Consider the following 24167-nt stretch of genomic DNA (forward strand, 5'->3'; position numbering starts at 1 on the left):
TGGCGGTGGTGGGGGGATTCCTGTCCCAGGTGGTGGGAGAGGGGGACCTGGAGCAGGTGGAATCCCCATACCTGGCAGAGGAGGGGGAGGAGGTATTCCCACTCCAGGTAGAGGAGGGGGAGGAGGTATTCCCACTCCAGGCAGAGGGGGAGGAGGAGGTATTCCCACTCCAGGAAGAGGAGGAGGAGGGGGTATTCCCGTACCAGGAAGAGGAGGAGGAGGGGGTATTCCCACACCGGGAGGAGGAGGGGCAGGGGGTATTCCCACTCCAGGTAGAGGAGGGGGAGGGGGTATTCCCATTCCTGGTAGAGGAGGGGCAGGAGGTATTCCCACTCCAGGAAGAGGTGGGGCAGGGGGTATTCCTACTCCAGGAAGAGGGGGAGCAGGGGGTATTCCCACTCCAGGAAGAGGGGGAGCAGGGGGTATTCCCACTCCAGGAAGAGGGGGAGCAGGGGGTATTCCCACTCCAGGAAGAGGTGGAGCAGGGGGTATTCCCACTCCAGGAAGAGGTGGGGCAGGGGGTATTCCCACTCCGGATAGAGGGGGAGGAGGGGGTATCCCCACACTGGGAAGAGGAGGGGGAGGGGGTATTCCTGTACCGGGAAGAGGTGGGGCAGGGGGTATTCCCACTCCTGGTAGAGGGGGAGGTGGGGGTATCCCCACTCCGGGGAGAGGGGGAGGAGGGGGTATCCCCACTCCAGGGAGAGGGGGAGGAGGGGGTATCCCCACTCCGGGGAGAGGGGGAGGAGGGGGTATCCCCACTCCAGGGAGTGGGGGAGGAGGGGGTATCCCCACTCCGGGGAGTGGGGGAGGAGGGGGGTGGCAGCATGTCTGTACCCGGCAGAGGGGGAGGTGGGGGGATGGCTGCACCGGGTAGCGCAGGCACTGTCACGCCAGGGGGAGGGGCAGACGGGGGTGTCACCACGCCCGGGCCGGGCCTGGAGCTGGGGGACTCTGTGCAAGGCAGCGGTGGTGGGGACGGGATGTCATAGCTGTTTCCCAGGGAGGAGAAACCAGAGTGTTCATGGCTGGTCTCCAACTCAGTACAGAGAGGCGGAGGGGACGGCCGTGCCCCAGGCTGTCCTTGGCCATCAGACGACGGAAGGGGTGGAGGCGGTGGAGGCTGCGACATGCCCGGTACGGACTGCTGGGCGTCGAGCTGGACGGATATTCTCCGTGGAGACACGATCAGAGAGATCTCCGAGCAGAACTTCGCCTGAGGCCCCGACGGCGAGGAGGGAAGGGCCGCCGCTCCGCTGTCTGTCGCCGGTGGGCACGGGGCTGTCCCCGACGGCGGCCTCGGTATCCCGCCCTCCTCCGTCGGGGAGGTCTGTATCGACTTCGCCTGCAAGATCCTCTGATGCCGAACACCATTTTCTCCTAACCTGAGCGCTTCCAAACAGACATCTTCCGGAGGTGCCACTCCGTCCTCAAGGCCTCGCTGGCCACCGGCCACCTCCGTGTCCACGGCAGGGTACTGCTTCTCTAGTTCCGCTATTTTGGTCCTCAGGTCCTCGATGGTCTGCTCCAGCTGCTGAATTACTGTCGCCTGCCCCTCATTCTTCATGTCAGAAACTTCCTGGGGGGCAACGAGGACAGACCACTGTTAAATATGAACTAAGGAAAAATCCAGATATCAAAAAAAATTAAACAAAATCATATTTGTTTGCTGTAATACTTCCAGAAAGATCCCTCCACAGAAATATTCCGTTAATGTTTCTATGTGTCCCCTCTTCTGCACCTTTGGATTTCAATGCTTTCATTGAGGACAAGTAAGACCACTGGGAACAGGGAAGAAAATTCTGAGTGATAAAACCAGTGTGTTTCCAAGGCAGGCTTCTCTCTTTCCTGCCTAGCGACGTTTGCTATTAGGATGTTGCTAACATTGACCGAGTTTTCAGTAAGAATATGTGAAATATTTTTGACATCTGCATGGGCATGATCACGTATCTTATGAGCATGTTCCATACCACCGATATCCATGTTTACTAGAACTTTAATATCTTACCCAAGGCTTTTATCAAAAAGTGATAACTGACAGTTGTCTACCATTTATAGACAGCTGATAGCAACTGTGCCAACGCATGGATGGGTCACCCTCATGTCTAAGCGGAGTCTTCCTTTCCCAAGACGCACAGTCGACTAGGAATCCATCAAGGAAAAAAAAAGGTTTTGGGTAGATAGAAAGGGGAAGCCCTATGGACAAATTAAATATGAATAAAAAGATATAAAGAGGATGGAAGGGATGAAGAGAAAGGAAGACGAAGTGAAAGAGGAGGAAGGACAAGATCCACTCGTGTAAAAACTGCAGTGTCAGACAACTGCTCAGGAAGATGCAGATTTGCTCGCTCAAGGCTCAAGGCAAGAAAGGGAGAGGGAGGGTCAGACAGTTCTCATGCCGAGAATCATTTCTTCAGTGTTCTAGAGCTTTGCAAAGACGATGCCAACAAAGGCCACAGTGAAGAGCCCTTGGGTCCACATCCACACACATCTTCCCCATGGGGGAGGCTGAAGCTCCTACTGCAAACCTGATTTTTACATAGTGTGGACGAATCATTAAGAGGAAATATAAAGATGATACCAAACATAAAACTGAACTCGTACCCTGCGTACTAAGATTAAACTCTGGATCCAAGAAAAGCCTCCACAAGTAAAAACCAAATGTTTGCTTTACTCTTTATGAAATCCAAAACAGACATCCAACCCATTTGCAGTGGAAAAAAATGCAGATGGACAAGACAGAAATGGGTATTTACTATAAATGAAGCATTTTTGGTACTATATATGTGATAAAAATCTTCAGAGCTAGTTCCCCCTCCTCCGCTCCCACGGGGGAAGAGGTGATGTAAACCTAATGGTCTTAATCCTAACCCCTGTGATTTTTCCCCTGGAAACTCTAATTTACTACATTTAACTTGCTGAAGGTCAATTATGATGTTTGCTGAGAGCTAAGGAGAACTGTACCAAGTAGCCCCTACTGTGAAAGCAAACTGAAAAAGAAAATAATTTACTTTTCACAATTAATAAAGGAATGTAATACACTTTAAATTTTTAGGCAAAATTTTGAGAGGTACTTTATATATAAGTATACGTATTCATATATACACACACACACACCCCTCCATTTAAGTCACTATTTTTCACCAATGTCTACACAAAAGACTAAAGAATTGTAATGCAGTTTGGAAAATCATGCCATCTATTTCTAAGTAGTCCATGGTAAAAGAAATAACAGTAATAAACAATTTTAATATCCTGTTTGGCCATTACACTTAATTCCACTTTCCAATTATGATGCTAAGTAAGTACAAAAAGAAATCAAAAGCCAAAAAACTAGCAACCAAATTTATCCTAATAAAAGTACAACTATTCAGTATTTGTTATACCAGATTAATAAAAGGTATAGATTATTTTCATTTTTCCAGAATACTCTCAAAAGTGACCTTGAATCATTAGTATTTCTGGAGTTATCCTGGTCCCTAAGCAGGGTTCTCATTTGTCCATTCATGGTGAGCACATAAAAAGGTTAGTTGATGAATGACAAGTAAGAAGTAGATTCTGGAAGAGTTTTCCAAAACTCAATTTGTAAATGTCATTACCTAGGCCAGCTCTTTTTCACTATAGATTCGAATATAATGAAAATAGAAGAATTAAAGGACACTTTCAAAAACACACACTCACAAAGAAAGTGATTGTAAGCCACATGACCTACACAGTAGCAATGTTTACACCCCTTTCTACATGGATTTGTGCCCCCATACGTACAGGCTGGCTAGTCTAACGCAGCACCCAAAGTTGGTGATAACCGAAGTCATAGTACTAGTGACTGAGAAGATCCCTGGGCTTTTTTTTTTAAACTTTTCTAATTTACATAGCCGGGAAGAAAAAGGTAAATGGGGATCCTATTACACATGATAATTGGTACCAGAAAAAAAGACCTCTTAAGTGGAATCCACTTAAGAAATTTTCTTCATTTACACTGGATTGGCACTCCCAACCTCCACCCCCACCCTTCTATTTAAAGAAGTGGGAAGAAAAACCGTATTTACAGACTCCTTTTGCAGCTAGGTCCATCCTTGCAGTCACATGCAAGATTTAGTAAGAGGAATGAGGTGATAACCGTATTCCTATGTGCCTTGACTGTTCTGTTAGCAATTAAGATCTGTTTCCACATCTTTGCAATTGTGCTGCCATAAACATTTGGGTGCAAGTGTCTTCTTTATAAAATGCCTTTTTTTTTTCCCTTTGGATAAAACACCCAGTGGTGGGATTGCTGGCTCAAATGGTAGGTCTACTTCTAGTTCTTTGAGGTATCTCCATACTACTTTCCATAGGGGTTAAGCTAGTTTGCAGTCCCACCAACAGTGTAGAAGTGTACTTGTCTCTCTGCATTCACACCAGCACATCTGTTGTTTTGGGACTTTTTGATAAAAAGCCATTCTCACTATTTTCCTTATTTTTTGGACAAAGTGATAATTGAGAGCATTTAGATAACAAAAAGTTGAGAAAATAAGGAACGGACATACTCCGTAAGTTTCAAAGGCTTTCCAACGTAAGATGCAGTCAGAACTAGAACTAAGAAAGGGCAGAGAAAATAGTGATAAGAGGACAAAAACTCCAAAACTGAATCTTTAATAAATACAGCAGTGCTAAGCCTTGGGGGCCAGGAAAGTGGCAAAGTCAAGGAATTCATGAAGATGATAATAAAACAGACTGCAAAGACAAAAATCTGAAATTTTTAGAGGGAGAACTATATACAGATCATTTTTATAGAGAACATAGAAGAAAAGGGGTGAGAGACTATCTGCTTGTTACATTACACTTCCGCTATAGAGAGAACAAAAAAGCCAATTGCTAGAATCTTCCCTACCTCCATGACCTCTCTTCACCTGCACCATAAAATCCTGGCCCTGAATCAATGTTACAATCTTCCTTTTCCACTCTAGGGAAGCAGAGCAATTAAGCTCATCTCCAACCTTAACTGACTGGCCTATAAAATAAGCCTGGCCGTCCCCTATTACAGAGTAGCCAAATGTATGTAGGCTTTGGGGTTCTGAATTCAGCTAAGAGTCTTCAAAGAATCTTATCTGGCCTTCCTTATCCAGGGCTATCAGTCAAGGGCTGGCTGGCTCTCAGGGAGAACCAATTCATAAAGTCAGCCGAGACGTTTTCTGCAGAGCTCTCTAGAGAAAGCTGCACTGCTTGTCAGCAGTTAAGAGTCGATTCCTAATATGGGTTATATTCTTTTTGTTCAGGGATTTATAAAGAAATTTACATGGTAAATATTAGTCACGATCAAGAAAAAAGCATGTGTGTTCTCCAGCCATTTAAGCAAACATCCCGCTCTCAGGACCCACACTAAGTGAGGATCTTCAGGGCCCACCCACTGACAAAGCCCAGATTTAATCTCTAAGAGACTGCCAGGCGCTCTGTTGTCCGTGGAAAGCCCTCAAGTTAGGAGTCTGTTCCCCTGTGTCCAGTGCCTGGAACTTAATCTTCTGTCTCTTCAGAGTACAGCTAGAGGGAGGCCTATCACATTCTCAAAGGACTTGACAATGGAGAAATGCACTTTTCATTATCTTTAGACTTCTACACTTTTCAAGAAGATTCTCAGTGTTGCCAGTAATTGTGCAACAGTTTACCCAATGCTAACGGTTTTTTTTTCCTATCAAAAATTTAAATAAATACTTTTTTAAAGGAGAAAAGGAAAAAAGTGATCTTGCCAATTTTGCACAGAACTTATATAATGGGTGCATCCTTATAAATGAAGGGAAGATAAATCCATTTTTAGTCAACTGAATAATTTTATATATCAATTTTGAGGTTATGTGTATTTAAAATATTGTTTCAAAACCCTCCTAAATCATTATAAGTGATGGAGTCTGCCATCTATGTTGGCTCAACAATTATCAACAATAAGGCAGCCAAAATTCTTCCATTCCTGTATAATCTTATATGTGGGTGGTGATGGTTAGTTCTTATAAATTGTTTGAACATTTGCATATCACAGAATACAAGTTTCCATTAAAAAATGAAATGTTCACCAAAAATGTTCTTCCAAATACAAGATTATCTGATTCCCAGAAAAAGAAAACATGAGACTGTAATATTAAAGTTACAACTGTCAAAAAGGAAGCCAAGATACACTCAAGTAAAGCTTTTGCTGAAAAGTTAATTTGCTCATCTTTGGAACTTTTTTATGTAAGCAGGATACTTTCATAGCCTAGAATATAAAAACTGTTTCAGTAAGTTAACACTATCATAATTTACTTGTAAATTTCAATAAGAGATTATGTAATTCGTTTTCTACTATTCACAGATTTTCGAGTTCTGCTAAATTCTAAGGCGACATTACTAACAAGTTAGGATTCCCCTAAGACATCTGTAAAATAGGAATTCTACTCTTCACAAAAGCTTATAAATTCTCTATTTGTCATGCTCTAAATTCTAAAAACATTCTAAGGTTTAGGAACAAACCAATGGCATTCCAGATCTACAACAAGATCTTCAATGACGAAACAGATAATGACTGACTGAAATTACCATATTCAAATAATTGACATCGAGCTATTTATATACTGTAGAGTATAAAAGGATGTACAGTTTAAATAGTATTTCAAATGCCAAAAGATAAACAGTCCCATTTCAGTTTTATGACATAATTCTTTAGACATAGCAGATTTTTACTTGAAATTAAAATAATCAGTAAGTCTAAAGAATGTAGATTTGTTTTCAAACCTCCTGATTCCATAAGGAGGAATTATTATTATTATTCCATCAATAAAAGGACTCAAGGAGTTGCCATCGTCCTTTCTTTGAGTGCCAGCTGTTTCTGCCTTAAACATCAGGCTCTCTGGCAACACCAGCCTGTGACTCCTGTGAGTTGAGAAAAGGCTTTATGCGTCATGTGTTTTTTCTAGGTCTATTGAGATCTTACAATTATTAACTACAGGGAGAAAGTAAAAGTCAAACTCATTCAATACATTCCAGTGCACTCAGATTGATAGAACAGGTGCCTGAACACACATCTGAAGGAAAACTTAGAGGATGCTTTCCAACTCCGCTGCCTGCCTCTGACTAAGCAGGGATGGAGATCTTGCCTTACGACCACAGAATCAGGCAGGCTGTGCTGCACGGACCAGAAAACTGCTTTTGTTCATCATTCCTACAGAGCAAACTGGCTTAAAACTTCTGGTTTCATCCAGCAGCGGTACTTCCCAGAGATACAGAACTGCCATCTAGTGACTAAGAGGAAAAAGGCAAGCTAATTTACATGAAAAATTAAGATTGTCAACTTTTATAAACAAAGTAAGAAAGCACTAAATTTAGTAAAATTAACACAATGTAGGACAAAGTTCTAGGAAAACTTCAAAATGTATAGGTAAACTAAAATATTAATACCTACGTGCCTCTATAATGTATCTTGATTGACATCTGACTCTCGTAAATGGTATAGTTTAAATATAATAGAATAATTTTCAAGATAAACTTCTCATCTCTCTCGTCCATCTGACGATTTTGGCATGAGATGGTACTAAATAGCCATCAGGTGATTCCTAATGTAAAACTATCAAGTGTTTATCAGAGTAGAGGTATAAAAATCAAACAGACCTACATTCAAATCTTGGCTTTACCCCTTATAGAGTCTGTGACCTTAGACAAGTTGCTTTTAACTCCTATAAACATTTTCTTTACAGTTAAATATGGATGATAATAGCTACTTTAAAGGATTATCATAAGGATTGCATAAGGTAATAGAGTAAAAGAATAGGTATGCAGTAGGTTGATAATTAATTCTAGCTTTTTGTATCCCTCTATTGCCAATTACTTTTAGGCTCTTCTAAAACGTACCCACATCATCTAAGAGAAGAACCACCCTATAAAATAAACTTATAAGGAGCCGAGAAAGATGGCCGAATAGAAAGCTCTAGGGATGGTCCCTCACCAAGAACACCTAATTCAACAATCATCCACGCAAGCAAGCACATTCAGGAGAACCAAACACCAGGTGAGCGATCCTATTGCCTTGGTTTTAACATCATATCAAGGAAAGAGGCACTGAAGAGGGCAGAAGAGAATCTTGCCTTGCCTCCGCCATCACCCCATCCTCCAGCAGGGTCACACCCAGTGGAGAAAGAACCGTGTGCCCCTGGGAGGGTGAGTGAAGCATTGAAACTCAGGGCCACCCTGGCACAAGGGAACAGAGTGCAGAACATCCAGGAAGATCTGACCTCACACCAAACAAACTAAATAAGGTCCCAGTGACAATCCCAGAGGGATGGAGAGAGGTGATCTTTTAGATAAAGAACTCAAAATAGCTGTCCTGAAAAAGCTCACTGAACTTCAAAGACAACACAGAGGAGGAATTCAGAAGCCTATCAGAAATATTTAACAAAGAGATTGAAATAATCAAAAAAATCAGGTAGAAATTCTAGAGCTTAAGAATTCAATTCACAAATTGAGAAATGCATCAGAGTCTCAACAGCAGCACTGACCAAGGAGAAGAAAAAATTAGTGAGCTTGAAGACAGGCTGTTTGAAAATACACAGTCAGAAGAGAAAAAAGAATAAATGAGAATGAAGTACACCTACAAGATCTAGAAAATAGCCTCAAAAGAGCAAATCTAAGAGTTATTGGCCTTAAAGAGGAGGTAGAGAGGGATTGGGGTAGAAAGTTTATTCAAAGAATAACAGAACTTTCCAAACCTAGAGAAATATCAATATTCAGGTACAAGGAGGTCATACAACAGCAAGATTTAACCTAAACAAGGCTACCTCAAGGCATTTAATAATCAAGCTCCCAAAGGTTCCACGGGAAGCAAGAGAAAAGAAAAAAAAAATAACACGTAAAGGAGCTCCAATACATCTGGTGGCAGACTTCTCAGTGGAAAACTCACAGATCACGAGAGAGTGGCATGACACGTTAAAAGTGCTGAAGAAAGAAAATCTTAACTCTAGAACATTATATCCTGCAAAAATATCCTTCAAACATAAAGGAGAAATAAAGACTTTCCCAGACAAACAGAAGCTGAGGACATTGGTCTGGGTGAGGACTTCTTGAGTAACACCTTCAAAGCACAGGCAACCAAATTAGACAAATGGAGTCACATCAAGACAAAAAGCTTCTACACAGCAAAGGAAACAATCTACAAAGGGAAGAAACAATCCACAGAATGGGAGAAAATATTTGCAAACTACCCATGACAAGGGATTAATAACTAGAATATATAAGGAACTCCAACAACTCAGTAGGAAAAAAAAAAATCAAATAATCCAATGAAAAAATGGACAAAGCAACTGAATAGACATTTCTCAAAAGAAGACATACAAATGGCCAACAGGTATATGAAACAATGTTCAACATCATTAGTCAGAGAAATGTAAACCAAAACTATAATGCGGTATCATCTCGCCCCAGTTAAAATGCTTTTTATCAAAAAAACAGGCAATAACAAATGCTGCCGAGGACGCAGAGAAAGGGGAACCCTCATACACTGTTGGTGAAAATGTAAATTCGTGCAACCACTATGTAAAACAGTATGGAGGTTCCTCAAGAAACTGAATAGAGAACTACTATATAACACACCAATCCCACTGCTGGGTGTATATCCAAAGGATGGGAAATCAGTACATCAAAAAGATATTGGCACTCTATTGTAGCACTATTCACAGCAGTGAATATATGGAATCAACTTAAGTGTCCATCGGCAGATGAACGGATAAAGAAATTGTGGTATGTATACACAATGGAATATTATATTGCCACAAAAAGAATGCAATCCTGCCATTAGAAACAACATGGCTGGAACTGCAGAACATTACATTAAGTGATATAAGCCAAGCACAGAAAGACAAATCTCTTATGTTCTCACTCATATGTTGGGGATAAATATTAAAAACAACTGATCTCATGTAGACAGACAGTAGAATGATGTTTACCAGAGGCTGGGAAGTGTATGGGGGTGGGAATAAAGTGGGGATGATTAATGAGTGGGAAAATATAGTTAGTTACATAGAATGAACTATATTCGATAGCACACACCAAAGTGACTATAATCAACAATAAGTTAGGGTATGCTTTAAAATAACTGAGTGGAATTGGAATGTTCCCTATACAAAGAAATGTTAAACGCCTGAGGTGATGGATACCCCCCGTTACCCTGATTTGATTAATTCACACTGTATCCCTGTATCAAAACATCACATGTGGCATTTTAAAGATATAACTATTATGTACCCAAAATTAAAAATAAAACAATTTTTTAAAATGAAATTCAGTGTCATAAAACATTCTATTAAGAACTTGAAGAGACAATAAAATTATTACCCCTAGGTGAAGCAAACAAAAAAAAATAAAATAAGATTATGACAAAAAGTCAATGATTCCAAAGGCAAGTGATTTCCATTGTTCAGTGCTTAACCTCAATTGCTTCCAAAAATTGTTACCTCTCAATTTATTATATTTCCTGATGCTTCACTGTCAACAAGGAAAGGAGGTGCGACATTTATTCAATCTATTTCACCCCTGCGTCTCCAAGCTGCTACATCAGGTGTTTTAAAATCACCCAAGTCCGTTAAGTTTTCTGCAGATTGCAATATATTTTACCATGGTTCATACCTTGAGAAAAACAGATAATCTTTCCATAATTTACACAAATGAACATATGTCTTGAAGTATTATAGCTATAAAGCTTAACACAGAATTTTGCACATGGTTTACCAGTGTTGATATTATGCAATGCTTTTTTTCCAGGTTCTTTTTGTGTCAAGTATAACAAATAATTCATTCATATATGCCCTTGATACAAGAATTTAGAAAAAGCTAATATATTCTTTTAGATCACAATTTAGCCATGCCTCAAAAAAAAACTCAAAGAAAATAATGAGAGGGTATCTGAAGACACTATTTTTCTTAATTATTGCTGACTTTACTGTTCCTTTCTTACCTCTGTCATTCTTCATCTCATTCACTATTTATTGGCTAATCGCTGCAGTTAATTAATCAACTGTCAGCTGAGTCCACCATGCCCCTCTCCAAATGCCTCTAGGTTGATGTAGGTCGTCTCTGACCAAAATAGTCTCGGAAAACTTGATTTTTATGACAGTATCCTTAAGAGCAGCTGTACTCTTACAATAGCCAATCTAGCTGTATTTCTGAAAAGCACCCATGGACTATAAAATTAAATTCTCAACCAATGTTATACCCATATTTCTCCGCCAGAGGGAGCACAATTTGCATGTTTGATACAGAACTTCTTTTTTAAAAGGGAAGTTATTTTAGGCTTTAAAGAGTTCTCAAAGATCACCAGTTCTTTACTTTTACAGAGAAGAGCACTATGTGCTAGATAATCTATTACATGTATGTTGTCACACACTAACCAAAAATAGACTTAGGTGTAGAACCCAGGTATGAGTCTCATTTTCTGCTAGACCACACGCAACACAGCTTACTACTGATTTCCAACACTAAGTTATTGGCAAAAGCATAGTTGGAAGTATCGATATGTTTAACAAGTAATTTTATATCCGAAAGAGCAACTGCTATCCACAATTACTCTTCCATACAAATGTTTCCTTTCTTGCAGTTTTTTTTTTTTAAATAAGAAGTCCATTTTAGTACAAGAAAAAAAAGACAAAATTTGGCTTCTTTAGCATCAGGAAAAAAATGTTCCATGGAAATTAGCTAATTAATTAACAAATGCTTCATCCACCAAAGCAAGTTAAGAATCTTATTTGATTTTAGAAAAGCTCTGATATTTTTTTTAAAGATCATATCTGCCCAGGCACAGTGGCTGGTACTTATAATCCCAGCACTCTGCAAGGCCAAGGTGGGAGGATCAATTGAGGCCAGGAGTTCGAGACCAGCCTGGACAACATAGTGAGACCCCATTTCTACCAAAAAATATTTAAAATTAGCCAGGCGTGGCAGGGCATGCCTGAGGTCACCAGATACTCGGGAGGCTGAGGCAGGAGAATCACTTGGGCCTGGCAATTCAAGGCTGCAATTAACTATGATCTTGCCACCAAAAAAAAAAATCATATCCATGGGAATATCTGCCCAGGCACAACTGGGCTGACTTCTCCCTGGAGTACCCAGTTTCCTACTGGAGCCAGCTGTTGTTGGGCCCAACTCTTTGGCCAGATATAGAACAACACAGCTTCTGAAAAAGCTTGGACTCAGTTCCACTTCAAGACTGATTTTCTTTGCAAAACATAAATGGAAGCAAACATCCCCTTCTGCCTGACCGGATTCCCCTGCAGCTCGGGGACACAAGGGCAGCCTCGCCAGCTGGGCACATGGGAGGATAAATCAGAGAATCTGTCACAATTTCAAGATAAATAAGAGAGATGGAGATTCAACACCCTAATAAGATCTTCTTACCTGCTGGATGGCATCTGAACCTTTTTTTGGAGTTTCCAAAATAGCAGATTGAGATTCTGGATTGGAAAGGAAGCAGACAGTCAGTATCTTGAACAAGCTTTCCTATTTCCTCAGTCAGAAAATAAAACTTTCACTAAAATATACCTTTAACCGTAAGTACCAAAAACATCCAAAAATCTCTCTTCCAATTATATTATTGGATTATTAGGATATGACCACTTTTCAGTATATATAACATATATAATGATGAACACTCATGTCATTTTATTTTTAAATATTGGAATAGCCCTATCTATGCCTTTCTGTACACATTGACCATAATTATTTGTTTCAATCACTACTTTGTATATTGTGCCAGGAAGTCCCTAAGACTTTCACTTACTATTCACTTAGCTAAGATCTGTGCCATGGATCTTAAAGGACGGGTCTCGAAAGCTGGATCTAACAAATTATCTTTGGATTTCAATGAGAGATGATGAGCGCTGTTACCAAGAGGCACTGAACAAGATGGGATTTTGCTCCTTTGGTCTTTGTACCTGGGATTCTACAAGACGACAAATTCATCACGCTGGAAAACCTAAGGGGGAACCAAGTTCTGGATTATTTTTCTTTAAGTTAGAGGGCACTTTCTAAGTGAAGCTTTAAGTTTGTATAACTTACAAACGTACTAAAAATAAAAATGAAAAGGCCTCTGGGAATCCCAAGTGCTCCGTGGAGTAGAGTCTGAAAACCACTAATCTCGTCCATCGTCCACATTTTAGAGATGAGAAACCCGACGCCCACAGTGCAAGCAGTTGGTGGCAAGGTGAAGACTAGCACATATGTCTCCTGTCACATCTCCCTACCCCCGACACTGGCCTGCAGAGCAGACCCCAGACACAAGACACAGCAGTCACTCTCCACGATCGTCTCAACATTCCCAATTTAGCAGCATCGTAGCTGATGTATGCGACAATCCTACAGAAAAATAAGACATGTAGTATTTAAACGGCAAAACATTGTTAAGCTACAAAATTACTCAGATGAGAGTCTCAGCCTCTCCCAGGGCCCAATGGCCTGGTTTCATCTGCTGTCGTCCCTCACCTCTCCAACCACCCCACCTGTCCCCCACCTACTCACAATGCTCCACTGGCCGGCTTGCTGTGCTCTGAACACTGGTCACGCTTCTTCCACAAGGCCTCAAAGCCACAGTAGCTCTTGCCTCTGCCCACAATGATGACCCTTCCTCCTGATATCTGCCTGCCCACCTTCCGGGCCCCTTCTCAGGGGGCGTTGCTCCAGCCTCGCTGGGCATCCACCCACTCCTCAGCACTCCCTACACCCTGGCCCTTCCTTCCTTCTTAACATGGATCATCACACCACACAGCCCATAATTCCCTTGTTTGCCTGCTTATTTGTATCTCTTACTCCACTAGAGCATAAGCTCTGTGAAAGCAAGGATTCCTGTTGATTTTTCTCCCCTCTTGGAGCCTCAACATCTAGATAGCACCTGGCATGTAGTAGGTGCTTGACATACTTGTTGAGTGATTACAGGAGTGAATGAAAGAACAAATGAGAGATCAAGACAAAGATCAGACTGTGACAGTGGGTCCACCATGCAGAATGGGATAACTGGGTGGGGAAAGAGGGAGTCATGATTTCAGAAGAGGCAATATAGGTACTGCCTTGCCTTTAGCTACTTTCTAAACCTCAGCTAAAAGTGTATTTTTCAAAACAAAAATCACCGAGAAGAGCATGATACAGTCACTTACCAATAGATATCAGAGTGGCAAGAGAATATAAACAAAGTGGCCTTAAAATACAACCATTTTCCCAAATATTGCATTTGATTGAGCTGATCAAAAAGGGATTCTAACTTTCTTACAATGGCAAATCTCTACTCTGAACTGAACACCAGGGTTAGTGAAATTTGAATAAAGGTCTTTAACAGCAAAGCTAGTCAAGAGTTAGTATTAAAGCAAATCCAAACTCGTTTTCTGGGATTTTTTTTTTTTTTTTTTTGTCATCACTTCCAAATCCTCCCAAACACAATAGACTCAAGACAAACCCTGGCTTTGTAACAATGGAGAAAAAATTTCTCTTCCTCTTCTTTCTGTTTAGATAGTGCTGTAAGAGTCCAAAGGATCTCCTGGTAGTACACTAAGAATTCTTTACATTGAAAATGTACAAAATGCTTCTCAGCTTTTTCTATAGTCCTTGACATGGTGACCTGTCCAAAAGAGCAAACTTCTGGGCTCTGATAATAAATAAGGACAAAGTGTAGTTTGGCAGAACAATGGACTTAGAAAACAATGTTTATTAGAACAATGTGTCCATGAAACATTCTGAATACCTAACCCCAAACCTGCAGTTTCCCTCTTTCTAACTCAAAGCCTACCTGAACTGAATTCATTTTCCCATCCCCATCACTGTACTTTTTATTTCCTTGAATTCATGTGCTAAAACATCTAAGAGAAGTTCAGATGTCACAATGCTCTCTTCAAAACCCTAAGCTGGAAGGCAGAGGTTCTTGAGGGCCAAGATTTTAAGAGGAAAGAGATGCATAAAATAATTTTAATGCGGAATAAAGGGAAAATGCATGAGATCCATTAAGAGGAAAGAAACATACAGGTTAAGGAGAAAAAAATAATAGAGAATAAAAGAAAGCAAGAACATAGAATAAAGATGGTATGAGGAAGGAGAAAGCAAAGGGAAGCACAAAAAATGGTAAAGAGTGTCGTGCAGGGAATGGCGAGATGTCAGCATGCCCCGAGCAAATGATAAGCCTCTGAGTGCTGGCTCAAGACTAGAGTCCCTGGGCCTGCGTAGCTGACAGATCAACTTAGTTCCAACGTTGACAGAGCTCCCTAAACATAGACTCCAATCCACTCATCAACACTGTCCTCCTCCCAGGATTGGGGGAAGTTTCCAGAACCCCCTTAAACCCAGCTCCAGGACTGGCCAGCAGTCTCCATTAAATATTCATCAACTAGGATGGTTAGAGAGTAGCCCAGCGAGAGCACTCTCAAGGGTACACTTAGAACTGTCATCTCCTTCACTCATCCTTAAAATTAAGAAGCTAGAATTAAAAAAAAAAAATCATCGTGAAGCAAAGGGGGAGAAAAAAATCTTCCTGATAAAACTTTAAATATTCCATTTTTTTAAAGTTTCCTCATAAAATTCTGAGCATACTCTAAAATTCTGGGCTCCCTACGACTGCAAATATGTTTCAGAAGTGATCTCTGTATCATCACAAAATAAGTCGATCACTCATAAAGTAAAGCATGCTTGGATGAGTTATATATTTGTAGAGAGATGACAATAAGATAATGAACGAGGAGATGCCTCTCTGCTAAGAATGGAAAATAAATTAAATCACCCCCTTTCAAAAACATACACATTATGCCTCCTAAAAAAGAATTCAGTGGCCTCTAAAGAGTTTTACATTTTAAGTGAAAATTCAGTTATATGAAATTATTAAATGACAGCTTCTTTAATGGTATACATCAATTTGATTCAAATCTAGCCAATTTAATTGAAAGAGAATTCATTAAACTTCACTTAAATAGTAAGACTTATGATCAGCTGTCTAATAAATGGTAGATATTTATAATTCTGATATACCATGTTCTTCCACAAATGAAGCTGGTGTTAAACACTTAAGTCTTCCTAAATGGGGCCAATCCTATGTTCTTCTTGTTTGATTATTTAATAGTATGGTGGATCTGCCCCTGATCCCAACAAAATATGTCCACACTCAGGCTTTGGTAGCTAAAGGGAAAATGCAGGCTAATTTTATAATACACATACACACACACAAACACACATGCCTATATATGCTGAAAATGGAGAATTTATCTGTAGGAGGCACAGTGGACCTATTCTAGTGCATTTTATCCCTTGATTAAGCCTGGAGAGAGAGAAAACACTATCAACTCTCCCTTGGCCCCTTATATAATTTCTGTGCTACCTCAACTGAACATGTGTTAAATAAAGCATTTGCACAACACACAGAAGTGAGTATTTGTAAATGCTGCATTTGTAATTAGATCACACAAAATCTCCTTTCTTAGGAGCCATTAGAAACATTTCTTTTGGATATTAGAGGCCAGACAAGGTGTGCGTCTCTGAATGATTATTGTTTTCAATCTCATGGACACTGAGGATAATCCAGAATTGTTCACAATCTCCTTTCTGCTTTGAACCTGAGGATAAATTTCCAATTATTTTTAAATACTTGCAGATCCTTATGAGATGCATTTCAGTTTTCTAGCTTATCCCAGTCTCATTTTATCCCACCCTAAAATCCTTTCAGTCTGATCTATATGCCTCTGTGATTTTTTTGTACACCTTAGATATTTATAAGCTGCTCAAATCTTTTCTGGAGCAAAGGTGGGTTATATTCATTCAGCTAGCACAGAACCACATTTTTTTAAAGGACTTCTTACATAAAAGGCTTCTGCCGTGTTTCTACCAGATCTTCCTCCATATGTTTTCTTCTAGGATTTTCTGTGCTCAAGTTGCCTTTCTAAATTCAGTCCTCTTTGCTCTCTTGGCCATTCATGTTTTCCAAGATAGATAAGGAACTTAACTCTCCACATGAAACAACCAAGGTTCAAATCCCTATTCACATCTACACACCCTCCTTCTGGTTCTCCATGAACTTGTGTAAGTCTCTTGAAAAAACCTTTGAAACTTAGTCTTAAAGCCCCTAAAATGGTCCATGAACTGTTTTAGCACACACACACAACTCTCCCTCAAATCCTATATTCCTCTGCTAAGTAGATTTATTTATTTAGACCTTTTCAATAAGACCCAAAAATCTTGAAATCCTGGAAGTCTATAAGACAGACATGTACATATAAACAGATAAATGTACAATATATAAATAATTCAAATGGCAGAGATATGTATAGAATGACACGGGACTCCAGAAAACAGAACAACTACAGATGGGTGGGTAGGTGCACTGAGTAAAGAAAATGAAGAGGGAAGATAAAAAACAAGATAAAAGGAAAGGTTTTCTTCTTATCAGTTTCTGCCACCAACTTCTGGAGCACATTACTTCCTGACTTTTTTTTTTTTTCCCCAACCAGGCTTATCCTTCCAGGAGGCATTCTGTAGACTTCAAAAGGTCAATTTTAACACCTTGGGCACATTTGCTGAGACAGTGCCAACTGCATAGGGAGATAGCAACAAGATTCCCAGGAATTTGCAGCCCTTCCACAACTCACTGGTGACAGGGGCACCAGGACTTCACCTGGGTCTTGGCACTTCCAGTGCATATGATGAAGGGTCAGTTCCTTCATCAATATATGAAGATGGTGAAAAACCTCTTTCACAGAAGAGATCATGAAAAAATTAAAGTGAGACACACATGAGAAAGGCAAAAGAGGGAGTACCACAAATCTGAATTAGCTAGACATGTGAACTAATAACAAGAGCTGGATACAAAAAAAAAATAAAATGAAATAAAAATTTCAATTTTCTAAATTGAATCTGCAAGTCTTTCTTCTTCAAAAAGAAAAAAAGTCAAATTCTTTCACTTAAAGTAAAATTGAAGGGGGTCACATGTTGCATATAGTGGTTTTAACCGTGATGTCACTATATAATACAGCATAGCCAGTTAAGTGCACTGCAAATAGTTTATTACTATTAATAATCATATTATCAAAGTTTGCAATCGATATAAAACATGAGACTCTAGGCAAAGTTTTCCCTATAATATTGACATTCTCACTCTTATAATTGGCCAACTAGAAGAGAGTGTGGTATGGCTGTCCAGGAATGAGACTGCCCCATGGAAGTGTCTCTCTGAAGGAATGTCATGGAGTCACAACAGGAAACATTTAAAAAATACCATTAGATCACTTAGGACAAAAGAATGCTCCATGGCTTTGGGGTTTCTAACAGGTCAATTGGAGAAAAACAAGTCACTAAGTTACTTTTTACTTACCTTCATCATCCTCTTCAAGAATGCATATTTTAAAAGGAGACAAGTTAACACATTAATAATTACTTGCTCTAGCAAGCTACATCAAATCATAAAAAAAAAAAAAACTAGGTGACAAATTTCCTGGTTTCAGTTCCGACTGCCATCGTTTACCAAACTAAAATCCAGATTACCACTTTCAATTAACTTTTAATCAATGTTCCTCTAGTACATACAACTAGTAACAAAGTGTTTCAGAATAGTTTTTGGAGTACCCTAAAATTTTAGAATATAAATGTTTCATTTAGAAAAGTTGAAAAAGATACAGTAGGGAACAAAAGACATGAAATTATCCCCCTGTTCTACAATGCAAAACCCAGGATATGAACCGTTAAACGGGATCTCCATGTGATCGATTCATTCTACTATGTCTACACCCGAGTATTTTGTACCAATAAATAATTTTAACATAAATAGAACGGTGCATACAATAATGGGATCATTACTTTTAGTTGTGTGCTTTTCCTTTGAAAACAAGAAGTACTTTCACTCACTTGCTTTATTTTCAGGTGCAATGAAGCCCCTCATCTCTGAAGATCTTTGCTTTAAGGAACTCTGCCTTGGTCTTTGATCAACTGTGCTCTGTGAGTGTTATGATAAACTGAGAGTCCCACATAAGACAACATTTCCTGGATCCTATCTGTCATTTGTTGTTCATTTCAGGGAGTACAGCCCACCTAGTGAACAGTTGACAGTGTTTTAAAAGCACTGGACATTAAAGGATGGAAATTCAAGGTCAAGTGTAGACCCCATTTAGTGCATTGGTAGAAGGAAGAAAGGTGTAAATACATCCCCCTCCAGAGACTGGAATAAAAATAGGAGGCTAGGCTACCTTTGCTGGACTTCAGCCAGTAGCCTATAAAACCTTTTATGCTGTGGATCATTGTTAGTTTTGAAGGCAGTTCATGAGGAAGGTAACATGCAATAATGATAATAATAATACTAGTAGAAAAATACAGTGAGCCAGGGACTGCATTCTGCATTCTAATACTTTACATAAACTCATGTAATCCTCAAAACGGCCCTAGCAGTAGATGCTAGGCTCATCACCATCTTACAGATGGGGAAACTGAGTAAAGAAGCTAGGAAATCCATCTAAGATCACAAAGCTCCTAAGTGGCACAGCCCAAGCTCCATACTCTCATGTTATTATGTACTTTCACTGTAAGTCCAAATTAAGTTTCTAATGACCATCTTCCTCTCTATGAGCCAATGTGGAAAAAAAAACATCAAAATTCTTAACCCTACTACTTATGCTACCATTTAGGAAAATCTGGTGGGGAGAGATCCATGAATAGCAATGATGCCCTTTTATTTACTCTTCTCTCATGCATCAGAAAAGTCAATATTTAGTCCTGGTCAGTCCACCAAGAGGAAGCTGGGAATTTATCACATCAAAATGAAGAAAAAACAAGGGATAAAGCAACCAAATCCCACAAAGCATCGTTACATAAATACGACTCTCAATTCCGTATGAGAAATATAAAGTGTTTTCATAGAATCGGGTGTGGAGATCATCTGAACTTCTCCAAATAAAGCTGATGCTAATCTCATGCTGTCTTCCCCGCCAGTAACACAGAATACTTCTAAGACAATGAAAGAAACAAAAACAGAAAACCACCAAAAATCAAAATTAAAAAAGATCACATCTGAATGCTTTGCAATTACGAAAGAGATCACTTAAAACTGAGATTTAATAAAACTTATATCTTTCTATCTTGCCTCTCCTAGTTATTCTCTGAAGATAAAGAAAGGATTAAGAAAAGCACACACACACACACAAAGTGAAGAGATTTAGAGGTCAGTGCTTTGAAGGCAACAGACAGAAATGTCTCCTCTCTGGGGCTCCTTAGTCCAAACAGGATGTGGAGCCTCAAGCCTACAGTGGTGGCTTCAGTTAGATGCCTGGAGGCAGCGGCTCTCCAGCTTTAGTGGACACAGCCATTATTGGAGAATGCCACTGTTCTGTCCCTAAAATTCTAACTCAGCAGCCTTGAGCACGTGGCACAAGAATTTTCAATGTAACAAGCCTCTTAGTGCTGTGATTTTAATTGGGGTATCTGAAGATGATACTCTAAAAAATACTTAGAAGAGAAACCTAGACTCACTACCCAGCGAGCAGCGCAAACATACATCATGTCACACTTTCAGAACGTCCTCTGTCCCCGCTGTCTTACCCGTTTCCATAGGTCTGTGTTCTTCTTCGGGAGGTTTTGATGGCGTCCACACAGACGGAACCCGCCGGGGAAACTGCCCTTCCGAGTAATCCAGCGAGTGTGTGGGTTGACTAACTGCGGCCCAGGTGTAAAGTTGATCTTGCTGTATTTAAAAAAAAAAAAAAATGAAATGCTGAAAATTCGATTATGAAAAAATAAGCCTTGACTGACTTACTGCAAGATCATTTCTATGTAAATTACATGTATATGACATTAAAACAGCATTTTATATTATTCAATGTAGATTCCTAAGATACACGTTTCTTTCACACTTTTTTTTTTTTTATAAACCTACCTGTCTCCACTTTTCTTCTATAGTAAAACCTAAGTCTCTTTGGAGGGAGAGATGCTACCTAGGTCGGCAGGGAATTATAAGGTCAGATGGTTCAATTAGAGAACTCCCTGAACTAGCATCTTAAATTCATTTGAATATGATGTCCCTTTAAGAATTGTTTATACACCTGTGAAAATGTCAAAGGACAGGCTGTACTTGGGCACCAAAGGACAACAATAGCTTCTGTGCTTTCAACAATGAAAGGCCCAGGAAACCGACTTATCTGGGGTCCAGGTTGGAAACTATTTGGGAGAGAAACCATAAAAAAAAATGAATGAACCAAGAATAAAAGAACTAGACAAGGATCTTCTGGCCAAGACAGGCTTTGCCCGATGCAAAACAACAGAATCCGGACAGACCGAGAAGGTGGCTTATAACTATACCTAGAGCCAAGGGACAAAGTATAATTGTCACTAACGAGGCCACTTCGAGGCCTATAAACACCTTGGAAATCTGCTCATTAGGATTTCAGAATGACAAGGTCAACCGTTTTAGGATGCATGTGTTCAATATATGCACGCCCTATATTTGTGGCATTTTCCTTACTTAGATATATTTCCCTAATACCTTTGATCTACACAAAGTAAAGAGAACAGTATGGTAGAGATGAAAAAAAAAATACACTGTCATCACCAAGTTGAGACTAGAAAGTAAATGAGTTAAACCAATACACAGATGTTGCTATTCCTGTAATTTACTGAATAAATAAATCCATAAAATAGTCTTCAACATCAACAGGGTATAATGTACAGATCAGTTAAAGCTTTGCATTGGTGGACAGTCAGTGCCCTAATTGAGAATTCAGATTCCCAGGGCGAGCTAGGATTGTATTACAAAGGGCCACATTTCAGACCCAGCTAAGCATTTCAGCTATTCCTGTATCTTTCAGCTATTCCTATCTTGATCAACACCAGAGGCTTTGCTATTTAGCATACTGAATATCAGAAAGAGCTTTTCATTGGTGAAATTAGTGTCTTATTTAATTAACATAATAAATGTTGGGCATGAGCTCTCTCATTGGACAACCTGAAGTAATTCAGTGTAAATAGACTGGCTACAACATCAGAGAATATACCCATGTTTGAAAAGGTTAAGACTCAAAGGATGATGTCAAGCCATAATATCCTGTCAGTGCTACATCCAACTACTAGTTTACTGCTGCAAGCAACTAGGCACAGAATCCTGCATTCTTCGTGTCTGTATCATATGAAACTTTCATGCAAGATTTGGTCAAGCACCTACCCAAGTAGCAAGCTAGACACGTTCTGCCCTTTCAGGAGGGCTTGTATGGACTCCTGCACATGCTAATGTTGTGTGTTTAATAAATGTCTATGTTTTGGGCAGAATTTCATTTGAGATTTGCTTTCATTAAAACCCAGTAAAAACCCTGACACCATAAACAAAAATTCACAATGGATCAAAGACTTAAACATAAGACCTACAACTATGAAACTTTTAGAAGAAAACATAGGGGAAAAGCTTCATGACACTGGCTTTGGCAATAAGTTCTTGAATATGATAAGGCACAAGCAAGACAAGTAAAAAAATCAATAAACTGGACTACATCAAAATTTAAAACTTTTATGCAAAGCACACAATCAACAAAGTGAAAAGGCAACTTGTAGAATGTGAGGAAATACTTGCATATCATATCTGTTAAGGGTTTACTATCCAGCATATATAAAGGACTCATACAAGTCAATAAAAAATAACCTGATTTTAAAATGAGCAAAGGACTTGAATAGACTTATTCCAAAGAAAATACACAAATGGCCAACAAGCACATGAAAAGATGTTCAATATCACCAATGATTAGGGAAATGCGAATCAAACTACGAGATATCACCTCACATCCATTAGGATGGCTACCATAAAATATCAGAAAATACATACTAGCAAGAATATAAAGAAATTGAAACCTCTGTGCACTACTAGTGGTAACATAAAATAGCACAGCTGCTATGGAAAATATATGGCAGTTCTCAAAAAATTAATAATAGAATTAACATATGATCCAGCAATTGCACTTCTAGGTATATAATCAACAGAATTGAAAACATGATCTTGAAAAGATATTTGTAGACTCATGTTCATAGCACCATTGTTCACAACATCCAAAAGGTGGAAGTACCTGGTTCTGGTATCAGGGAAATTCTGGTCTCATAAAATGATTTGGGCAATGTTCCTTCCTCCGCTGTTTTCTATAAGAACATATATTGTATACGACTAGTTTTATTTCTTCTTTAAATGTTTAGTAAAATTCACCATTGAAACTGAGCCCAGAGTTTTGTTTTCATTAATAATCTTGTTTTATGGATGACAAAAAATTCTATCTTAAAGGGGGGGGGGCCAAATTGATGACTAAATGACAATGTGTGTGCGCGTATACACATACGAATGCTTGATTAAACAGCTTCTGCACAGCAAAGGAAATAATCAACAGAGTAAATAGACAGTCTACAGATTGGGAGAAAATGTTAGCAACTATACCTCTGATAAGCAGTTGTCCCCAACCTTTTTGGCACCAGGGACTGGAGCAGCTATATAATTACAGATGAAGCTTCACTCACCCACTGTTCACCTCCTGCTGTGCAGCCTCCCGGTTCCTAAGTTGCAAGGAAGACAAATTTTCCATGGATGGGGTTGGGGGCAGGAACAGCGGGGGAGCTCTGTGGCCCGGTCTGGTCCCTAACAGGCCATGGACCGGTACCAGTCTGCGGCCCAGGGGTTGGGGACCACAGCAATAAAGGGCTAATATCCAGAATCTACAAAGAACTCAAGCAATCAGCAAGGAAAGAACAAATTAATCCCATTAATAAGTGGGCAAAAGACATGAACACAAGTTTTTCAAAAGAAAGACAGTCAACAAACTTAAGAAATGTTCAACATCCCTAATCATCAGGAAAATGCAAAGTAAAACCACAATGAGATACCACCTTACCCCTGTATGAATGGCCGTTATTAAAAAGACAGGAACACTCGTACATGGTTGGTGAGACTGCAAATTAGTACAACCTCTATGGAAAACAGTAGAGAGGTTCCTCAAAGAAATATAGACTTACCAGTCGACCCAGCAATCCCACTACTGAGTATCTACCCAAAGATAAAGAAGTCATTTCATCAAAAGGACATCTGCACTTGAATGTTTATCACAGTGCAGTTCACAATCACAAAGATGTGGAATCAACCTAAGCACCATCAATTCATGAGTGGATAAATATATACATATATATATACACAAACACACACACACACACACACACAC

General features: G+C 39.6%; 1 protein-coding gene across 1 annotated transcript in view; it reads right to left on the reverse strand.

Annotated features, from left to right (window-relative positions):
* FMN2 (formin 2) overlaps positions 1-24167 on the reverse strand; it is a 222729-nt gene that overhangs the window by 152996 nt on the left and 45566 nt on the right. Inside the window, 4 exon segments of the mRNA XM_045536998.1 lie at positions 1-814; positions 816-1579; positions 12382-12437; positions 20530-20671. Of these exon segments, the coding sequence (XP_045392954.1) occupies positions 1-814; positions 816-1579; positions 12382-12437; positions 20530-20671 (1776 nt within the window).

The sequence above is a fragment of the Lemur catta genome, chromosome 25 (genome assembly GCF_020740605.2).
Source record: "Lemur catta isolate mLemCat1 chromosome 25, mLemCat1.pri, whole genome shotgun sequence".
Lineage (NCBI taxonomy): Eukaryota > Metazoa > Chordata > Mammalia > Primates > Lemuridae > Lemur > Lemur catta.